Source organism: Pollachius pollachius, assembly GCF_949987615.1.
Source record: "Pollachius pollachius genome assembly, chromosome: 8".
Lineage (NCBI taxonomy): Eukaryota > Metazoa > Chordata > Actinopteri > Gadiformes > Gadidae > Pollachius > Pollachius pollachius.
The window spans coordinates 4,171,759-4,189,716 of record NC_136941.1 but is presented as its reverse complement, the minus strand read 5'-3'; the positions used below and the strand labels follow the sequence as shown (position 1 = coordinate 4,189,716).

Genomic DNA, 17,958 nt, shown 5'->3' with positions numbered 1-17,958 from the left:
GAGCGGAGGAACTCATCCCAGACTGGGAGGAACTCATCCCAGACTGGAAGGAACTCATCCCAGACTGGGAGGAACTCATCCCAGACTGGGAGGAACTCATCCCAGACTGGGAGGTTCTGTGTGTGTGCTTGGGTGTGGGTGTGTGTGTGCGCTTGGGTGTGAGTGCTTGCTCAAACACGTAACCATGTGCCTTTCATAGTAGAAATGGTTCGACCACAACAGACTCATTAACAAGACATGTAAAAATAGATTTGTCTAAACGTCGTTCCCTTGTTGCCGCGTGCAAATTAGGACAAAAGTGCAAAATAATCAGTATTTGGTTATAATAGGATTGAAACAGAAGTAAAGACGTAAGGGAAGAGAGCAGGAGAGGAGAGTGATGAGAGTAGAGTCTTAGTAGACCAGAGTGATAGAGTACAGCAGTACTGTGTAGTGATGGAGCTCTATCACTTCCTGTCCCAGCTCTATCACTTCCTGTCAGTGCATGCTGAGGCAGCAGATGTTTCTGTATTGCATATCAGTGGGAAGGAAGGTGTGTCACAGCGTCGCCACGGCGACATAAAGAAGATTGACCGAGCGAGGGGACCTGCTGGTTACCGCGGCCACGTGCCGTGCCTTTGAGCCGTGCCTTTGAGCCAGGCATCACAGTGAGAGGGAGGGGTTGTAAAGTGCTCCCGGGGGGGGGGGGGGGGAGGGGGGGTGGGCCGCCGGGCCGGGCCGCACTGCCCTACAGCGCCTGCTGCTGCAGCAGCCGTCTGAAGTGCGGCAGCACGTTGCTGTCGGGCAGGTAGAGCGCCATCTGGAGCGCCACCAGGATGGTGAACTCAAACTGGATCAGCTCCCGGCGGTGCAGACGGAAACACTCCTCCAGCTTCTGCAGGGGGGGGGGGGGGGGGGGTTAGAGGGGTAGAGGGAGGAGAGAGGGGGGGGAGGAGGAGGGAGGAGAGAGGAGGAGAGGGAGGAGGGAACCACCTCACATCCGACTCACCCTCAGCAAGATCCGCAGGTAGACCCATCAATGTGACCCCTGCTGGTGGCTGAAGGAACAGCAGGTGGACGGGGACAGGAGACAGTCTGACTTTATCCATCCGTCGGTCAGGTCGTTAATGAGCGTTCAGCAGAGCGCTTAACTGTAGAGGCTGCTGGCCACTGTGACAATATTATAACATATTGATACTAAACAGTAACACATTATCAACAAGATGTATGGATTATCCTGAATAAACCGATAATAAATCTCACTTAGTATACATTCCCCAAATCACGTCGTTTGTTCGTTTATTAATTAGCTAAGAAATGAATAACATCAAAATGGAAAAGAAAAAAACAGAATATGAAAGTGTTTTTAATTAAAAATAAATAACAGATGTTACATCGACATGAACAGTGTGTGGTATTTATTACAGAAAAAATGTGCGTTTATAAATCTATTTCTCCTTGAAACAACGGAAGTTAGATCACCAGTGCAGACGTCAGAAAAAGGCTTCATAGAAACAGACGCTGAATGGATCCCTGTTGACGCACATGCACACCAGTGCAGTTGTCCACGAGGGGGCGCCAGAGGTGAGGGAACGGAAGCGCGGTATGTTACAGAGAAGTCACAGGTTCGAGTCTCAATAGGCTTTTAAATCTCTCCGGCTACGAATAACATTATCTCCACCAATCAAAAAACAGCTCAGCCATGCGACGGCCTGTCACACTATTGGAAGTAATATAGGATTAATATATCAAAAACGTATCAAAAAGGTGTACAAAAAATACTAAAAGGGTAAATAAGGATGCAGGTTAACGATGTCACTGTGGCACAAGAAGGACTGGGGGACTGAGTCGATCTGGGTTCTACATATATATATCTATACATAGATATATATGTAAAGAGATGCATAGATTTATCTATGTATAGATATATAGATGCGCGCACACACACACACACACACACACACACACACACACACACACACACACACACACACACACACACACACACACACACACACACACACACACAGCTCGTGCCCCTCTTGCTCCCGTCACTCACATTCAGCAGAACGTGTCTGACATCCCTGTTCTACATCACCTGCATCCTCTCCTCAGAGGATTTTGGTTTCTTTGACATTTGACAATTGTTCAGTAAAGTTTTCCCTTTAGAGTCAACGAACGCAGCGATTGCATAATAATCAAACACAAACACAGACATATATAAAAATGGCGTGCATGTAGAAATGGAAGACAAGGATATTGTGTTAAATACTTCCCTTTGCATTCCTGCATTCCTCCACAAGAGAAAACAGTATAAAATAACAACTATAATCCTAAAAACATCAACAACAATAATATACGTTATTAAACAAGCAACTAAATAAAATTATACGATTGAATGATTGACACCAAGACATGAAGGTCAATAGGGAGCACCGAATAGTCTCAATCTCTGGGTTCTAACCTACATCTCTAGGAACATAACCTATATCTCTAGGAACAGAACCTATATCTCTAGGAACAGAACCTATATCTCTAGGAACATCCCCTACATCTCTAGGGACATAACCTATATCTCTAGGAACAGAATCTACATATCTAGGAACAGAACCTAGGGATAGGTTATAATGTACATCTGGAGATTATAATGTAGGTTTTGAGATTATAATCTAGATATAGGTTATAAACTAGATCTGGAGATGATAATCTAGATATAGGTTATAATCTGAATCTGGAGATAATAATATAGATCAGGAGATTATAACCTACATTTTAAGATTATAATCTAGATATGGTTATTACAAACTAGATAAAGGTCATAATCTATTCTAGATTTTACAACAATATTCTTATCAATAATATTCACGTCAGACACACAATTCAAATGAATGATTGTGACCATAAACAAACATCTCCTTCACCGGGAGTCTGATGTGGAGCGGAGGAACTCATCCCAGACTGGGAGGAACTCATCCCAGACTGGGAGGAACTCATCCCAGACTGGGAGGAACTCATCCCAGACTGGGAGGTTCTGTGTGTGTGCTTGGGTGTGGGTGTGTGTGTGCGCTTGGGTGTGAGTGCTTGCTCAAACACGTAACCATGTGCCTTTCATAGTAGAAATGGTTCGACCACAACAGACTCATTAACAAGACATGTAAAAATAGATTTGTCTAAACGTCGTTCCCTTGTTGCCGCGTGCAAATTAGGACAAAAGTGCAAAATAATCAGTATTTGGTTATAATAGGATTGAAACAGAAGTAAAGACGTAAGGGAAGAGAGCAGGAGAGGAGAGTGATGAGAGTAGAGTCTTAGTAGACCAGAGTGATAGAGTACAGCAGTACTGTGTAGTGATGGAGCTCTATCACTTCCTGTCCCAGCTCTATCACTTCCTGTCAGTGCATGCTGAGGCAGCAGATGTTTCTGTATTGCATATCAGTGGGAAGGAAGGTGTGTCACAGCGTCGCCACGGCGACATAAAGAAGATTGACCGAGCGAGGGGACCTGCTGGTTACCGCGGCCACGTGCCGTGCCTTTGAGCCGTGCCTTTGAGCCAGGCATCACAGTGAGAGGGAGGGGTTGTAAAGTGCTCCCGGGGGGGGGGGGGGGGAGGGGGGGTGGGCCGCCGGGCCGGGCAGCACTGCCCTACAGCGCCTGCTGCTGCAGCAGCCGTCTGAAGTGCGGCAGCACGTTGCTGTCGGGCAGGTAGAGCGCCATCTGGAGCGCCACCAGGATGGTGAACTCAAACTGGATCAGCTCCCGGCGGTGCAGACGGAAACACTCCTCCAGCTTCTGCAGGGGGGGGGGGGGGGGGGGGGTTAGAGGGGTAGAGGGAGGAGAGAGGGGGGGGAGGAGGAGGGAGGAGAGAGGAGGAAAGGGGGGGAGGGAGGAGATAGGGGGGGAGGAGGAGGGAGGAGGAGAGAGAGGAGGGAAGGGGGGGAGGGAGGAGAGATGGGTTGAGAGGAGAGAGGGGGGGAGGAGGAGGGAGGAGGAGAGAGAGGAGGGAAGGAGGAGAGAGGGGTTGAGAGGAGAGGGGGGGGAGGAGGAGAGAGAGGAGGGAAGGGGGGGAGGGAGGAGAGATGGGTTGAGAGGAGAGAGGGGGGGAGGAGGAGGGAAGGAGGAGAGAGGGGTTGAGAGGAGAGAGGGGGGGAGGAGGAGGAGAGAGAGGAGGGAAGGGGGGGAGGGAGGAGAGATGGGTTGAGAGGAGAGGGGGGGGGGGAGGGAGACAGATTTCACATTGTCATCAAGAGCTCACCTTTCCCCCTTCCAGGTGGATCAGCAATAAATCGTCACCTGACCACTGCTAACGACCACGCTGCAGGGGTTGTGTGTGTGTGGCTATGTGTGTGTGCTTGCCTGTGTGAGTGTGTGTCTGTGTGTGTGTGTGTGCGTTTCTATTCGTGTCTGAGAGTGTCTTACATCGATGAGGTGCTTGACCTCTTGTTTCTTGAGGTCACTGCTGATCTTGGCGGCCAATAGGAGGCAGGCTGCAGACACCATCTTCCTGTAGAGAAACATGATGTCATCGCTGGGGACACACTGAGACGGACAGGAAGTGTGTGTGTGTGTGTGTGTGTGTGTGTGTGTGTGTGTGTGTGTGTGTGTGTACCGGTTGTGCTTGTTGAGTCTTCCCTGCAGCACCAACTTCTCAAAGTAAACAAAGGCCATCGCTATGGTGACGGGCTGCAGGCCGCAGTCCTCGCCCACCGACCGCATCTCCCGCTTCAGGCTGGAGAGACCGCACTCATCAGGTATTGATTGGGTATTTCTCGATTATTGATCGGTTACTGATTGGGTACTGGTCAGGTATTGATTATGCACTGATCGGGTATTGATCAGGCACTGATCAGGAGTTGATTGGGTATTTATCGGCTATTGATCAGGCACTGATCAGGAGTTGATTGGGTATTTATCGGCTATTGATTGGTACTGATCAGTTTTGATCAGGTATTGATCGGTTCTGATCAGGTATTGATCGGGTATTGATCAGGTATTGATCAGATATTGATCAGGTATTGATCATGTACTGATCAGGTATTGATCAGGTATTGATGGGTCTACCTGCGGATCTTGCTGAGGGTGAGTCGGATGTGAGGAAACTTCTCCTTAAATGTCTCGTTCATGTCTCGCTTCAGATCAGACGGCTTCACGTACTCTATCACCGTGGTCTGAAGAGAGACAGGCAGACAGACAGACAGAAAGGCAGACCCAGACAGACAGACAGAGATAGAGAGACAGACACAGACAGACAGACAGACCGAGACAGGCGGACAAACACATACAGTTATAAGTCTAAGCTGGTAAAACGGGTGACTGTCCACTGAATTATGTATTCATTAGTCGACTAATAAAAAAAATATATATATATATATATATATATATATATATATATATATATATATATATATATATTTTTTTATTTTTATTTTTTTATTATATATATATATTATATATATATTAGTGCTGTCAGTTTAACGCGTTATTAACGCAAACCAATTTTAACGGCGTTCATTTTTTTATCGCGCGATTAACGCTCTTTTGGCTTGGCAAACGTAATTTCTTCACCTGCTGTCTAGCCACAACTAGTCACGTTAGAAAAACTACAACACCACACCGGATCTAGCTACACAGGAAACAAAACAACAAGCACGCCGCACAAACTTGTTGGGGCAAGCAAGGATATGGAGCGGGTGCAAAACTCCTTAAAAGTGTGTGTGTGTTTGTGTGTCACTCTGTTCGAGCCTGCTCTAGAGTTCAATGTTGTCATTAGCTGTTACGTCTTTCTGACCAATCGCAGTTCAAGGCCCACCTGGGCTGTACCACTTTGGGAGGGGCCGCTCAGTTACTCCCCTCTAGACAAAATCGACTTGGTTGCGACGTTGACAGTTTTTGAGTGTTGCGTCTGTTGAGTGAGTGAGAGGCTGCAGGCGCACAGCTCAGGCTGCCGGACGGCGCTGCAAGGAACTTTTATAAACGCAATATTGTTATCCCGCAGTAATCAGCACGACAGCCCTGAAACGTTTACGGCCCACCGGGAATTCTCCCGATTGCCACTCCGCCACCGTGTGTGTGTGTGTGTGTGTGTGTGTGTGTGTGTGCATGCGTGTAGGCGTTATTCGATAGCCTTGTAATGTGTATAGGCCTACATATGGTAGGAATATTCATACTGGTTTAAATAATAAATGTTGTAGTATTTCCCATCTTTGCTCAGCAAGAGTTTTCTTCGAAAGTTCAGTGATTGAAACAAATAAAAGCCTGGGCTATTGAAGTTTTACGGTAGGCCTACCACAGTCATGCACCTACCGATGTCAAGTGGACCGGGTTGAATTCACTGCGGGTCTCTCTTCTTACTGTCCTTCTCAACACTCTCTGATCTCACTAAAAGGCTAGCAGTACGAAATCAAGGGATATTTACAATAGAAATTTGCAATTAATCAAGATTAATCGCAAGTCATCTATGACATTAATGCCATTAAATATTTTAATCGCTTGACAGCACTAATATATATATATATAAAGGTAAAGAGACGTAAATAGATAGACATCTATACATATATATAATACACATATAAATAGATATCTATACATACATATCTAAACAGATAAATATCTGTACATACACTAAATATACATACGTATGTAAACAGAGAGATATCTATACATATATATCTAAACAGATAAATATCTGTACATACATTAAATATACATATGTATGTAAACAGAGAGATATCTATACATATATATGTAAACAGATAAATATCTGTACATACATTAAACATACATATGTATGTAAACAGAGAGATATCTATACATATATATGTAAACAGATAAATATCTGTACATACACTAAATATACATACGTATGTAAACAGAGAGATATCTATACATATATATCTAAACAGATAAATATCTGTACATACATTAAACATACATATGTATGTAAACAGAGCGATATCTATACATATATATCTAAACAGATAAATATCTGTACATACATTAAATTTACATACGTATGTAAACAGAGAGATATCTATACATATATATCTAAACAGATAAATATCTGTACATACATTAAATATACATACGTATGTAAACAGAGAGATATCTATACATATATATGTAAACAGATAAATATCTGTACATACATTAAATTTACATACGTATGTAAACAGAGAGATATCTATACATGTAGAGGCGCTGACCATGTAGGAGGCGAAGATGAGGACCCGCTTGTGCTTCCCACACGGCCACTGGGGGTCGCTGAGCAGGTTGGGGTCATACTCTGACCGGTCATCTACACCTGGACACACACTTTATAGGTTATCTGATCGAAGGACACACTATATACACCAGGGTATATCAGCTGCCTCTAGGGGCAGTGCTGTAGCAGCTGTGTGCATATATACACACAGCTGCTACAGAACGCAGGCGCGCGCATGCACGCACGCACGCACGCACGCACACACACACACACACACACACACAAGAGTCTGGTGTATATGAGCTGTCTACAGCCCGCTGTATTGTATACATTATATATATATATTATAGTATAAAGTACATTATAGTGTATATATTATAGTGTATGTATGATATATGAGTTTGTTTAAGTACCTGTCCCCAGCCTGCTGTAATGTATGTATATATTCTATATATATATTATTGTTAGTATGTGTACGTACCTGTCTCCAGCCTGCTGTAATGCATGCATATATTATATATATATATTATTGTTAGTATGTGTACGTACCTGCCTCTAGCCCGCTGTAATGCATGTATATATTATATATATATATTATTGTTAGTATGTGTACGTACCTGTCCCCAGCCCGCTGTAATGCATGTATATATTATATATATATATTATTGTTAGTATGTGTACGTACCTGTCTCTAGCCCGCTGTAATGCATGCATATATTATATATATATTATTGTTAGTATGTGTACGTACCTGTCTCCAGCCTGCTGTAATGTATATATTATATATATATATTATTGTTAGTATGTGTACGTACCTGTCTCCAGCCTGCTGTAATGTATGTATATATTATATATATATATTATTGTTAGTATGTGTACGTACCTGTCCCCAGCCCGCTGTAATGCATGTATATATTCTATATATATATTATTGTGTAGGTACCTGTCTCCAGAGGGGGGGGAGCCCTGGCCCCCAGCCCGCTGTAGCAGCTGTGTGAGGCGGGCAGCTGGAGGTCACTGGAGGCGGACGGACGCTCGCGGACCAGAGCGTTGGTGGGGAACAGGAACTGGGCGTACGACACCGACTGGGACACAGGGAGAGAGAGAGATGTACTGGGAGCAGACCAGTAGGGGGACTGGTGGGGCCAGGGATGCAGGTCTATCTCTAAAGCACCCTTTTGATGTTCACGTTAACACTGCCAAATAGAACGCGCACACATTGTGTAGGTTCATTGTGTAGGTTCATTATAGGGGTGTGAACGGTTACACTACCCCTTTTTTTCGTGTACACGGTTAACCGTATTTTAATTTCTTTAAGTGGACCGCAGTCGCGCTATAGGGGGATTATTTGTTTATCAACACGGCGGATGCGCGCGCAGAATGACCCCAAAAAGAACATTTGTTTGACCGGTTGATTGGCGCGGTGATTATTCTACAAAACGAGAGCTGGTAAATTGTGTAAAATGAATTAAACTGTAATCAGACAACGCGGTTATATGCTATAGCCCCTAGAGTATCTGTGGTATAAAGGCTGGGACGAATTTCGAATTATAAATATGTAAACTTTATGTTGAAAGTATAGACCATCACGATTCCCATTGAAACGAATGGCGCAGTGATTTCTTTTTATTTTTTATGGTTTTCGTTTACAGATTTTTCCTAAACGGTTATGATTTACTAACCGGTTACACGTGTACACGTGCACCCCTAGTTCATTATGTAGGTTCATTATGTAGGTTACTTTCAAAATCAGTTTTCTGGCCGGGGAAAGGGGTACTCTTAGGGGGTACACTAGTAGAAAAAAGTTATAGTACCACCGAACTGTGTGTGCGTGTGTGTACCTTGTTGTAGGGGTCAAGGTGGAAGCCCTCCAGACCAGGTAACATCTCTAGGGACGAGATGTTCCCTGAGGAGTGTCTCCTCCTGGGGTGGTGCAACATAGGGTCACTGTGGAGAGAGAGAGAGACAGAGAGACATAGGGTCAATGTGGAGAGAGAGACAGAGAGACAGAGTCACTGTGGAGAGAGAGACAGAGAGACATAGGGTCACTGTGGAGAGAGAGACAGAGAGACATAGGGTCACTGTGGAGAGAGAGACAGAGAGACATAGAGTCACTGTGGAGAGAGAGACAGAGAGACATAGGGTCACTGTGTAGAGAGAGAGAGACATAGGGTCACTGTGGAGAGAGAGAGAGACAGAGAGACATTGGGTCACTGTGGAGATAGAGAGACAGGGAGACATAGGGTCACTGTGGAGAGAGAGAGAGAGAGAGAGAGACATAGGGTCACTGTGGAGAGAGAGAGAGACAGAGAGAGAGACATAGGGTCACTTTGGAGAGAGAGAGAGAGAGAGAGAGACATAGGGTCACTGTGGAGAGAGAGACAGAGAGACATAGGGTCACTGTGGAGAGAGAGAGAGAGACAGAGAGAGAGACATAGGGTCACTGTGGAGAGAGAGAGAGAGACATAGGGCCACTGTGGAGAGAGAGACAGAGAGACATAGGGTCACTGTGGAGAGAGAGAGAGACAGAGAGACATAGGGTCACTGTGGAGAGAGAGACGGAGAGACAGAGAGACATAGGGTCACTGTGGAGAGAGAGACAGAGAGACATAGAGTCACTGTGGAGAGAGAGACAGAGACATAGGGTCACTGTGGAGAGAGAGACAGAGAGACATATGGGTCACTGTGGAGAGAGAGAGAGACAGAGAGACATAGAGTCACTGTGGAGAGGGAGACAGAGAGACATAGGGTCACTGTGGAGAGAAAGAGAGACAGAGAGACATAGGGTCACTGTGGAGAGAGAGAGAGACAGAGAGACATAGGGTCAATGTGGAGAGAGAGAGAGACAGAGAGACATAGGGTCACTGTGGAGAGAGAGAGAGAGAGAGAGAGAGACAGAGAGACATAGGGTCACTGTGGGGAGAGAGACAGAGAGACCTGATGTGTTACCTGATGTGGAAGCTCTCTCCGTAGGGCAGCACAGAGAAGGCAGCACACAAGGACTTCTTGGCACAGATCAGAACGATCCTGGAAGACACACACACACACACGCACACGCACACGCACACACACAGTTAGGAGTGTGTAAGCACCCTAGAGGTCAGCAAGATGACCTCTGACCCCACCTGCTGGGCTCACTATAGTTGCTGTGAGGCGAGGTGGTCGTCAGGCAGATGAAGCTGGTTCTGGGCGTGTGGTTGTGTGTCGCGCATGTGTGGGTGCGTGTGTGTGGTTACGCGTCATTACGTGTGTGTGTGTGTGGGTGCGTATGCGTGCGTTCGAGCGTGTGTGGTTATTCGTCATGCTTTTGTGCGTGTGTTGTGCGTGGTTGTGTTTGCGTGTCTGTGTGCGTGTGGTTAAGAGTCATGTGTGCGTGTGTGTGTGCCTGTGTGCGTGTTACCTGCTTCCCCGGGTGTCGTATGGTCTCATGTTCTTGATGAAGTGGATCTTCTTGGTGAGGCGCGTTCTGGACGAGCCCCCTGATAGGTTACGACTCCTGGTAGGGGGCGGAGACACTGGTTACTAACGGTGACCAGAGAAATCACACCAGATCAGCTCTGGATAGCAGCTAAACCTCTTCTGATCTGAAAGGCTTTCACACACACACACACACACACACACACACACACACACACACACACACACACACACACACACACACACACACACACACACACACACACACACACACACACACACACACACACACACACACACACTGACAGACAGACAGACAGACAGACAGACACACACACACACCGCCTGAACAAACAGTAATGGCACACTTGCGTACCCCTTCATAAACATTCATCAGTTCACAAATATGTGAACAAACACACAGAAGTGTGTCACATAACTGATAGTACATGATTATCTGCTGGTCCACCCACACACTTTGATAACAGTGATTTAAACTCCCAGAATGAGCACTTCCCCCCCCTACCCCTATCCAGATGGTCTGCGTGTGTCAGTGTTTGTGTGTGTGTGTGTGTGTGTTTGTGTGTGTGTGCGTGCGCGTGTCTGATAGCCCTGAGGTCAGATATGTGCACTGTCCAATCAGCCGTCTGCTCAGCCTGATTATGCAACTTCCTGTCCACCCCGGTGATAACGGATCAACCGAAAAGTAATTAACAGAGAAGTTACATTTTAAATGTTCAAGGACTGTCCAACCCCGACCTGCTCCTTAATGACCTGTCTCTGTTCACTCTAACCCCTACCTGCTCCTTAATGACCTGTCTCTGTGCTGTCTAACCCCGACCTGATCCTTAATGACCTGTCTCTGTTCACTCTAACCCCTACCTGATCCTTAATGACCTGTCTCTGTACTGTCTAACCCCTACCTGCTCCTTCATAACCTGTCTCTGTACTGTCTAACCCCTACATGATCCTTAATGACCTGTCTCTGTACTGTCTAACCCCTACCTGCTCCTTAATGACCTGTCTCTGTACTGTCTAACCCCTACCTGATCCTTAATGACCTGTCTCTGTACTGTCTAACCCCTACCTGCTCTTTAATGACCTGTCTCTGTAGTGTATAACCCCTACCTGCTCCTTAATGACCTCAATTTATGGAAATATTTACTATTGATGATTCGTTTTTCTGAATATGTTCATATCTAGACCACTGTAACACTCAAACCTGATTTCCATCTAAAAATAACAAATAGCACCACAGGGAAATAAAGATTGGTAAAAAGGTTCAACCCGAGGCTAAATATAGGCTGTTGATAACTAAAAATGCCATATCTGAGACATCAGTCTGACAGGGTTTTCATGTCTGGAAATAGCCATGCTGCTGTAATCTTTTCACTTTCCATTTCCACGGTAGCCAAGTGTGTGACAGGAGGTTTGATGAAACTCAGTTGGCGACCCTCAGCCAATCAGACAGCTCGTCTCTGGTGTATTCCGAGAGACCTACAGCGATAGGTTAAATACAGCCGGGAGCGGACCGCATCTAAATATAACCCGAATCAAAACCTCATAACACTGCAGATCAACTTTAAATCATTTAAATGTTGTGTTCCTGGCCCCAATTGGCCTATGTATGGCCTATGTAACACAATAACTGAAAACCGGAAGAACGTCGCTGAATAGGGACGGCTCTTCCGCTTAGCTGTTTACAATGGCGGAGGCAGATAGATATCGCTGGAGCAAGTCACTCTGCAACCTATCTAAAGTCACCTACGCAGATGTCATTAGGTTTGTAAATGAACATTCACGTGTTGAAACATTCCTCTGAGAGAAATACATTTTCAATTACAGAGGTAAGTGTTTGAATTCTATTGACACTGTGTCGCTAGCCAACCTCGGGCAGAGGCTGTTATTGTTGTTGCATCTAGAAACGACTAGAAGTTCTAAATCCCTACTACGCGTTCCTCCGCGTTCCTCCGCGTTCCGGAAGTGTGATATAGGCCTATTAGGCATTGCCCCTGGGAGGCATGGAGGGAAACGCATTACCGGAGATAGAGACCCAGGAGGCCGACTCAGCAACACAATCAGGCTTCATTAGTGAGTCCTTCCATCACGGGGACAACAGTGAAGGTGCTACAACGCTTGGCTAGGCTACAGCGCTAGGCTAGGCTACAACGCTAGGCTGGGCTACAACGCTAGGCTGGGCTACAATGCTAGGCTGGGCTACAATGCTAGGCTGGGCTACAGCGCTAGGCTGGGCCACAACGCTTGGTGGTGCTACAATGCTAGGATGGGCTTCAACGCTAGGCTTGGCTTCAATGCTAGGCTGGGCTACAATGCTAAGTGAGGCTACAACGCTAGGCTAGGCTACAATGCTTGGCTGGGCTACAATGCTAGGTGGGGCTACAACGCTAGGTGGATCTCCAACAATAGGCTGGGCTACAAGCTGGGCTACAAGTTTGGAGAGTTAGGCTTGGCTACAAGTTGTAGCCCTACAAGTAGTAGCCCAGCCTAGCGATGTAGCCCCACCTAGTGTAGTAGCCCACAACACTAGGTGGGGCTACAGTGCTAGGCTCGGCTACAATGCTAGGCTGGGCTGCAACGCTAGGCTGGGCTACAACGCTAGGCTAGGCTACAGCACTAGGCTGGGCTGGGCTACAACACTAGGTGGGGCTACAGTGCTAGGCTGGGCTACAATGCTAGGCTGGGCTACAACGTTAGGCTAGGCTACACCGCTAGGCTAGGCTACAGCGCTAGGCTGGGCTGGGCTACAGCACTAGGTGGGGCTACAGTGCTAAGCTGGGCTAACATGCTAGGCTGGGCTACAACGCTAGGCTAGGCTGCAACGCAAGGCGCCGAGGGAATACACAAATCGACCTCAAATTGACCTAATCAGCCTCCATGGAATCTTCTCACACTCGTCATCATGGGAACTGGTCGCCCCCGGCCCAGTGGTCTGGAATGCTGTGGGAAGTTTCCGTCCAGTAGGACGGAAACGTGGAGCCTGGGAAGTTTGGTGAGCGGTGTAGGTGATGATGAGGATGTTGTTTGCGATGATGGTAGTGGCGGTGGTAGTGGTGGTGGTGGAGGTGGCCTCTTCATGGCCGATAGAGCCAGCCTATAGAGCTGATGTGTCCTATAGACCACAGTAGTCCAATGGGATTAAGCTACCCGATGCTAACTGAAGCTAACAGGGCTCGGCATCGGTTAGTGGCAGAGGCTGAAGAAGTCAAAGCCTTTAAACCTCGACGACTCTGCTGGTAACTGGGAGTCAACAACACAAGCTTTAGAGCTAGGTTAAGGGTTTCTAAACATGAACTGTTGGTGCCACTATAACCGTTTGGTCATTTAGCAGTTGGCTTAACCACTGAGATTCAGGGGTCAGGGTTCATCTTGCTCCTGGAGGCCTACAGGTAAACTGAGCACGTTGGGGATGGAACTGAGGACATTACAGCTGGGAGGGGAACCCAGGTTGGGTCCGGTCTTCCTGGATGTAAAACGCATGCAAACACCTGCAGTCTGCCGGAGTCGCCGGGGGCTAATTTGTGTTCTGTTGCTATGGTAACCTCACCGCCCGTGATGAGCGTCTGACAGGGTCATTGAGGTCAGAGGACTCCGGCTGTCGCCAAGCGTGTACTTGGAGAATGTTTTAATAGACGTGTTCACATTATATATAAAATGAATTTAAATACATGTAGAGATGTATTCTGCCTCTCTCAGGCAGCCGCGCGCGCACACACACACACACACACACACACACACACACACACACACACACACACACACACACACACACACACACACACACACACACACACACACACACACACACACACTAAGGGACCAAGGGACCAAGGGACCAAGGGACCAAGGGACCAAGGGACCAAGGGGCTTTAGCTTAATACCCCAGGAAATCCTCCACTCACACACATGGTACATAGATTAGATGTACCCTTGACTCTCTCTCTCTCTCTCTCACACACACACACACACACACACACACACACACACACACACACACACACACACACACACACACACACCATAGGGATGACATGTGACTGGTCAAAGATTATATGTTACTAATACTATAACAACCACACACTCGTCAATGATCATATCTGTAAAAAAAAGTTTCTAGCACGCACACACACACACACACACCCACACACACACACGCACACACACACACACACACACACACGTATCAGACCATCAGTTCTGCTTCCAGTTCAAGTGTTACATCACCCTAAATAAGTAGATTACAACCCTCCCTCCCCATCATCATCATCCTCCTTTACCTCACCCTTTACTACACCCTGCCCTCCTTCTCCTCGACTACACCATCCCCTGCTCTTCCTCCACCCTTTCCTTCTCCTCCTTTACTACACTCTCTCTCTCCTTCACTACACCCTCCCCTCCTCCTCCTCGACTACACCGTCCCCTCCTCTTCCTCCACCCTTTCCTTCTCCTCCTTTACTACACTCTCTCTCTCCTTCACTACACCCTCCCCTCCTCCTCTCAGCTCTTCTGCTGGATGGTTTCTCCTCCTCAGAGAAAGATTAAATACATGTGTTTGTGTGTGCAGAGTCCAGAATTATGTTCTCCAACGTAATCTGCAAAATGTTTGACCTGCCAAGCGGTCAAGTTTACCGCTTGTGGGCTGGAGTTCATTTTGGACCGTGTGTGTGTGTGTGTGTGTATGTGTGTGTGCCTGGGTGGGTGTGTGTGTGTGTGTACTAGTCAAACAGACACACCCTGTTGACTGAACACACCCACATCAACACGTAACTCTAACAAACAATCATACATTTACCCTGAGGAAGCAGGGAGGGGTAAAAGGTCAGCACAGACCAGACTCTCAGAAGCATGGGAGACTTCCCTCTTCAGATATGACATCACTCTTCTCCTCTCTCATGCATCCCTTTCTATTGTAGGGCTGATAACACACATGTTCCTCTTTCCTCCACACACACGACACCATTCAGACCACACTCCAAACCAGAGTCAGACACTATTCCAAACCAGAGTCACACCAAACCAGCTCTGAAACGGATCCACATCACACACCAAACCAGATTCACAACACACCAAACCTGATTCACATCACAGATCAAACAAGATTCACATCACACACCAAACCAGAATCACAACACACACACACACACACGCCAAACCAATCCATATCACACACCCAACCAGATTCACAACACACATCAAACCAGATTCACAAAAAACACCAAGCCAGATCCCCATAACACCAGAGTCACACTGTAGCCCTACCGGACCAGGTCCCACCCAGCCTTTCTCTGCTCCCATTCGTCCCCTGCTCTCAAATCGACAACATGAATCTGATATTGCTGTTGAGGACAGTGAGCAGAATCCTCTGAACATCAACATCCTCTGGTCCTGTAACACAGCCAGGTGGAGGAGACATGAAGCAGATGTCGTTATGACGACCTGCAGTCCCACCAGCGGTCCCTCTGAGTGGTCCTTCCCAGTTAGACGTAGCTAGCGCTGCTAGTCATACCTAGCGACAGTCTAAACAAAGCCTGGCCCCCATCCAACAGCGAAGCCTTCCCACTCCACCGTGACACAATGTTTAGACACTAGGAAGTGTTCTAAAGGTCACTGCCTAGTTCTTTAACACGGTTAGGAGCAGTAAACACCTTAACTCCACCTTAACTCGACAGCGTTTTAAGGGCAGAAACACCTTAACTTAAATGAATTGGAAGAGCAGGAACACCTTAATTTAGCTGTTTTTTAAGAGCATACAACCCCTTACCATAGCTGTGCTTTAAGGGCAGTAAACACCTTAACTGAGTCGTGATGATAGATCATCTGACAACCCTTCCTGCTGATGTTGTCCCTTCCAACGTCTGTCATTTTATATGCGTTCAACTCACAGACACGCACACACACACACACACGCAGCTACAGTGTCACTGACCAACGTAATCTGAGCACTGCCAGATTGACTGGTTATGAATATGATCCATTTCTAAATATAATACCATTACAAAATGGATAGAACAATTTGATACGTAAATAAATAAAATATCCACTTTGATGAAATTAAATATCATTCAATTAGGTTTGACTACACTTCTGGATTTATAAATTATTGCAAGCAAAACATATGGCAGATCAAATCACAGACACTCAATGTTCACAACACGATATGCCTTTCAACTTGGCGAATATGTATGTAGTAAAAGATAAAAGCCAAGTTAAAGATGCTCTTCTGTCGGCAATGAGTCCATTATGTTGATAAAGGCACTTATGGACTGGATGCACTGAAGGTAAACCCTCCCCTGCGGTCCAATCAGCGGCCCCCTTTCATGACCAGTGAGGTTAACCTGTCTGAAGGGTCCAATCAGCGGCCCCCTAGGACCGAGCCGGTTAGTGGTCCTGGACAGGTTAACCTCGGACAGACAGGTTAACCCTCCTACAGACAGGTTAAACTCCTACCTGTCTGAAGGGTGCAATCAGCAGCCCCCGCTCATGACCACTGACGTTGAGGGGGGTTACACAGGTCTAGAGGCTCCAGAGACACTCACCTCTGCCGGGGTTCAGAAGACACGGACGTGCAGCTGTGGACCGACAGCAGCGTGGAGGACTTCCGCGGGCCCACCGGGGAGGGCAGCAGGCTCCCGCGCGACGGCGAGGGGGACAGCAGCGTCCCGGGCGAGGAGAAGGACGCCGTCCGCCGCCCGGGCAGCAGCAGTCCCCCGGGCAGGGGCAGCAGCCCCCCGGCGCCCGAGTCGTCGAACCCGGCGTCCGAGGGGAGGACCAGGAGCGGCGGGACATGGTTCAGCAGCCCTACCCTCGGCGTGGAGGGCGAGTGGACCGGGCCGAGGCTCTCGGCGGCGGCCAAGCCGGGAACCGTCCCCCCTGGGGGAAGCCGCCCGGGGATGCCCTGGGAGCCGAGCTCGTTCCCGTCTGAGTCGCTGCTGTCCGCCGCGGTGCTCCGCGCGGGTCGCCCGTCCAGGGAGATGTTGCTGAGGAACAGCAGGGCGGCCTGCCGGCGGCGGGAGTTTTCCCGCGTCCGCCGGACGTGCTCTTTGATGTTGTGCGGTTTGTTCTTGCCGGTAACGGAGACGGTGCGCGTGGCGGCTGCCGCCATAATCCTCCCGCGCCCCAGGAAGTGGACTGAAGCATCGGCTCGCTCGCTGAAGCAACTGTCAAAGCGGTCCTGCTCGGGCCACGCCCCTTACGATCGGATTGGCTCTTAGAGCATGACGTCGCGTCAACACCCAGAACCGTTCGTTTAAGCAGTTTGGTGGTTTCAGTAGAGACTCCAGAATGTTTACTGTTGACTTAAAAAATAAAAATAGGTTTAATCTCTGATTGAATCTTACATCTAGTGT

General features: G+C 47.5%; 1 protein-coding gene across 1 annotated transcript; it reads right to left on the bottom strand.

The window, feature by feature from the left end:
- Nucleotides 1-1,329: 1,329 nt before the first annotated feature.
- cables2b (Cdk5 and Abl enzyme substrate 2b) lies at nucleotides 1,330-17,724 on the bottom strand. The gene is made up of 10 exons (XM_079741845.1): nucleotides 17,149-17,724; nucleotides 10,578-10,673; nucleotides 10,127-10,204; nucleotides 9,019-9,124; nucleotides 8,121-8,262; nucleotides 7,179-7,276; nucleotides 5,038-5,144; nucleotides 4,586-4,705; nucleotides 4,396-4,480; nucleotides 1,330-3,768 (listed from the first exon to the last, which is right to left on the bottom strand). Exons 1-10 carry the CDS (start codon nucleotides 17,712-17,714, stop codon nucleotides 3,622-3,624), a joined length of 1,545 nt encoding a protein of 514 aa, XP_079597971.1. The 5' UTR covers nucleotides 17,715-17,724; the 3' UTR covers nucleotides 1,330-3,621.
- Nucleotides 17,725-17,958: the final 234 nt, after the last annotated feature.

Bases quoted from the DNA above. Each gene is read 5' to 3' on its own strand.
- cables2b (XM_079741845.1), bottom strand. From the start codon at position 17,714: ATGGCGGCAGCCGCCACGCGCACCGTCTCCGTTACCGGCAAGAACAAA. The intron at 10,674-17,148 runs GTGAGTGTCTCT...GCCCCCTACCAG, and splicing joins TCTTCTGAACCCCGGCAGAG to GAGTCGTAACCTATCAGGGG. The intron at 9,125-10,126 runs GTAACACATCAG...CTCTCTCCACAG, and splicing joins GGAGAGAGCTTCCACATCAG to TGACCCTATGTTGCACCACC.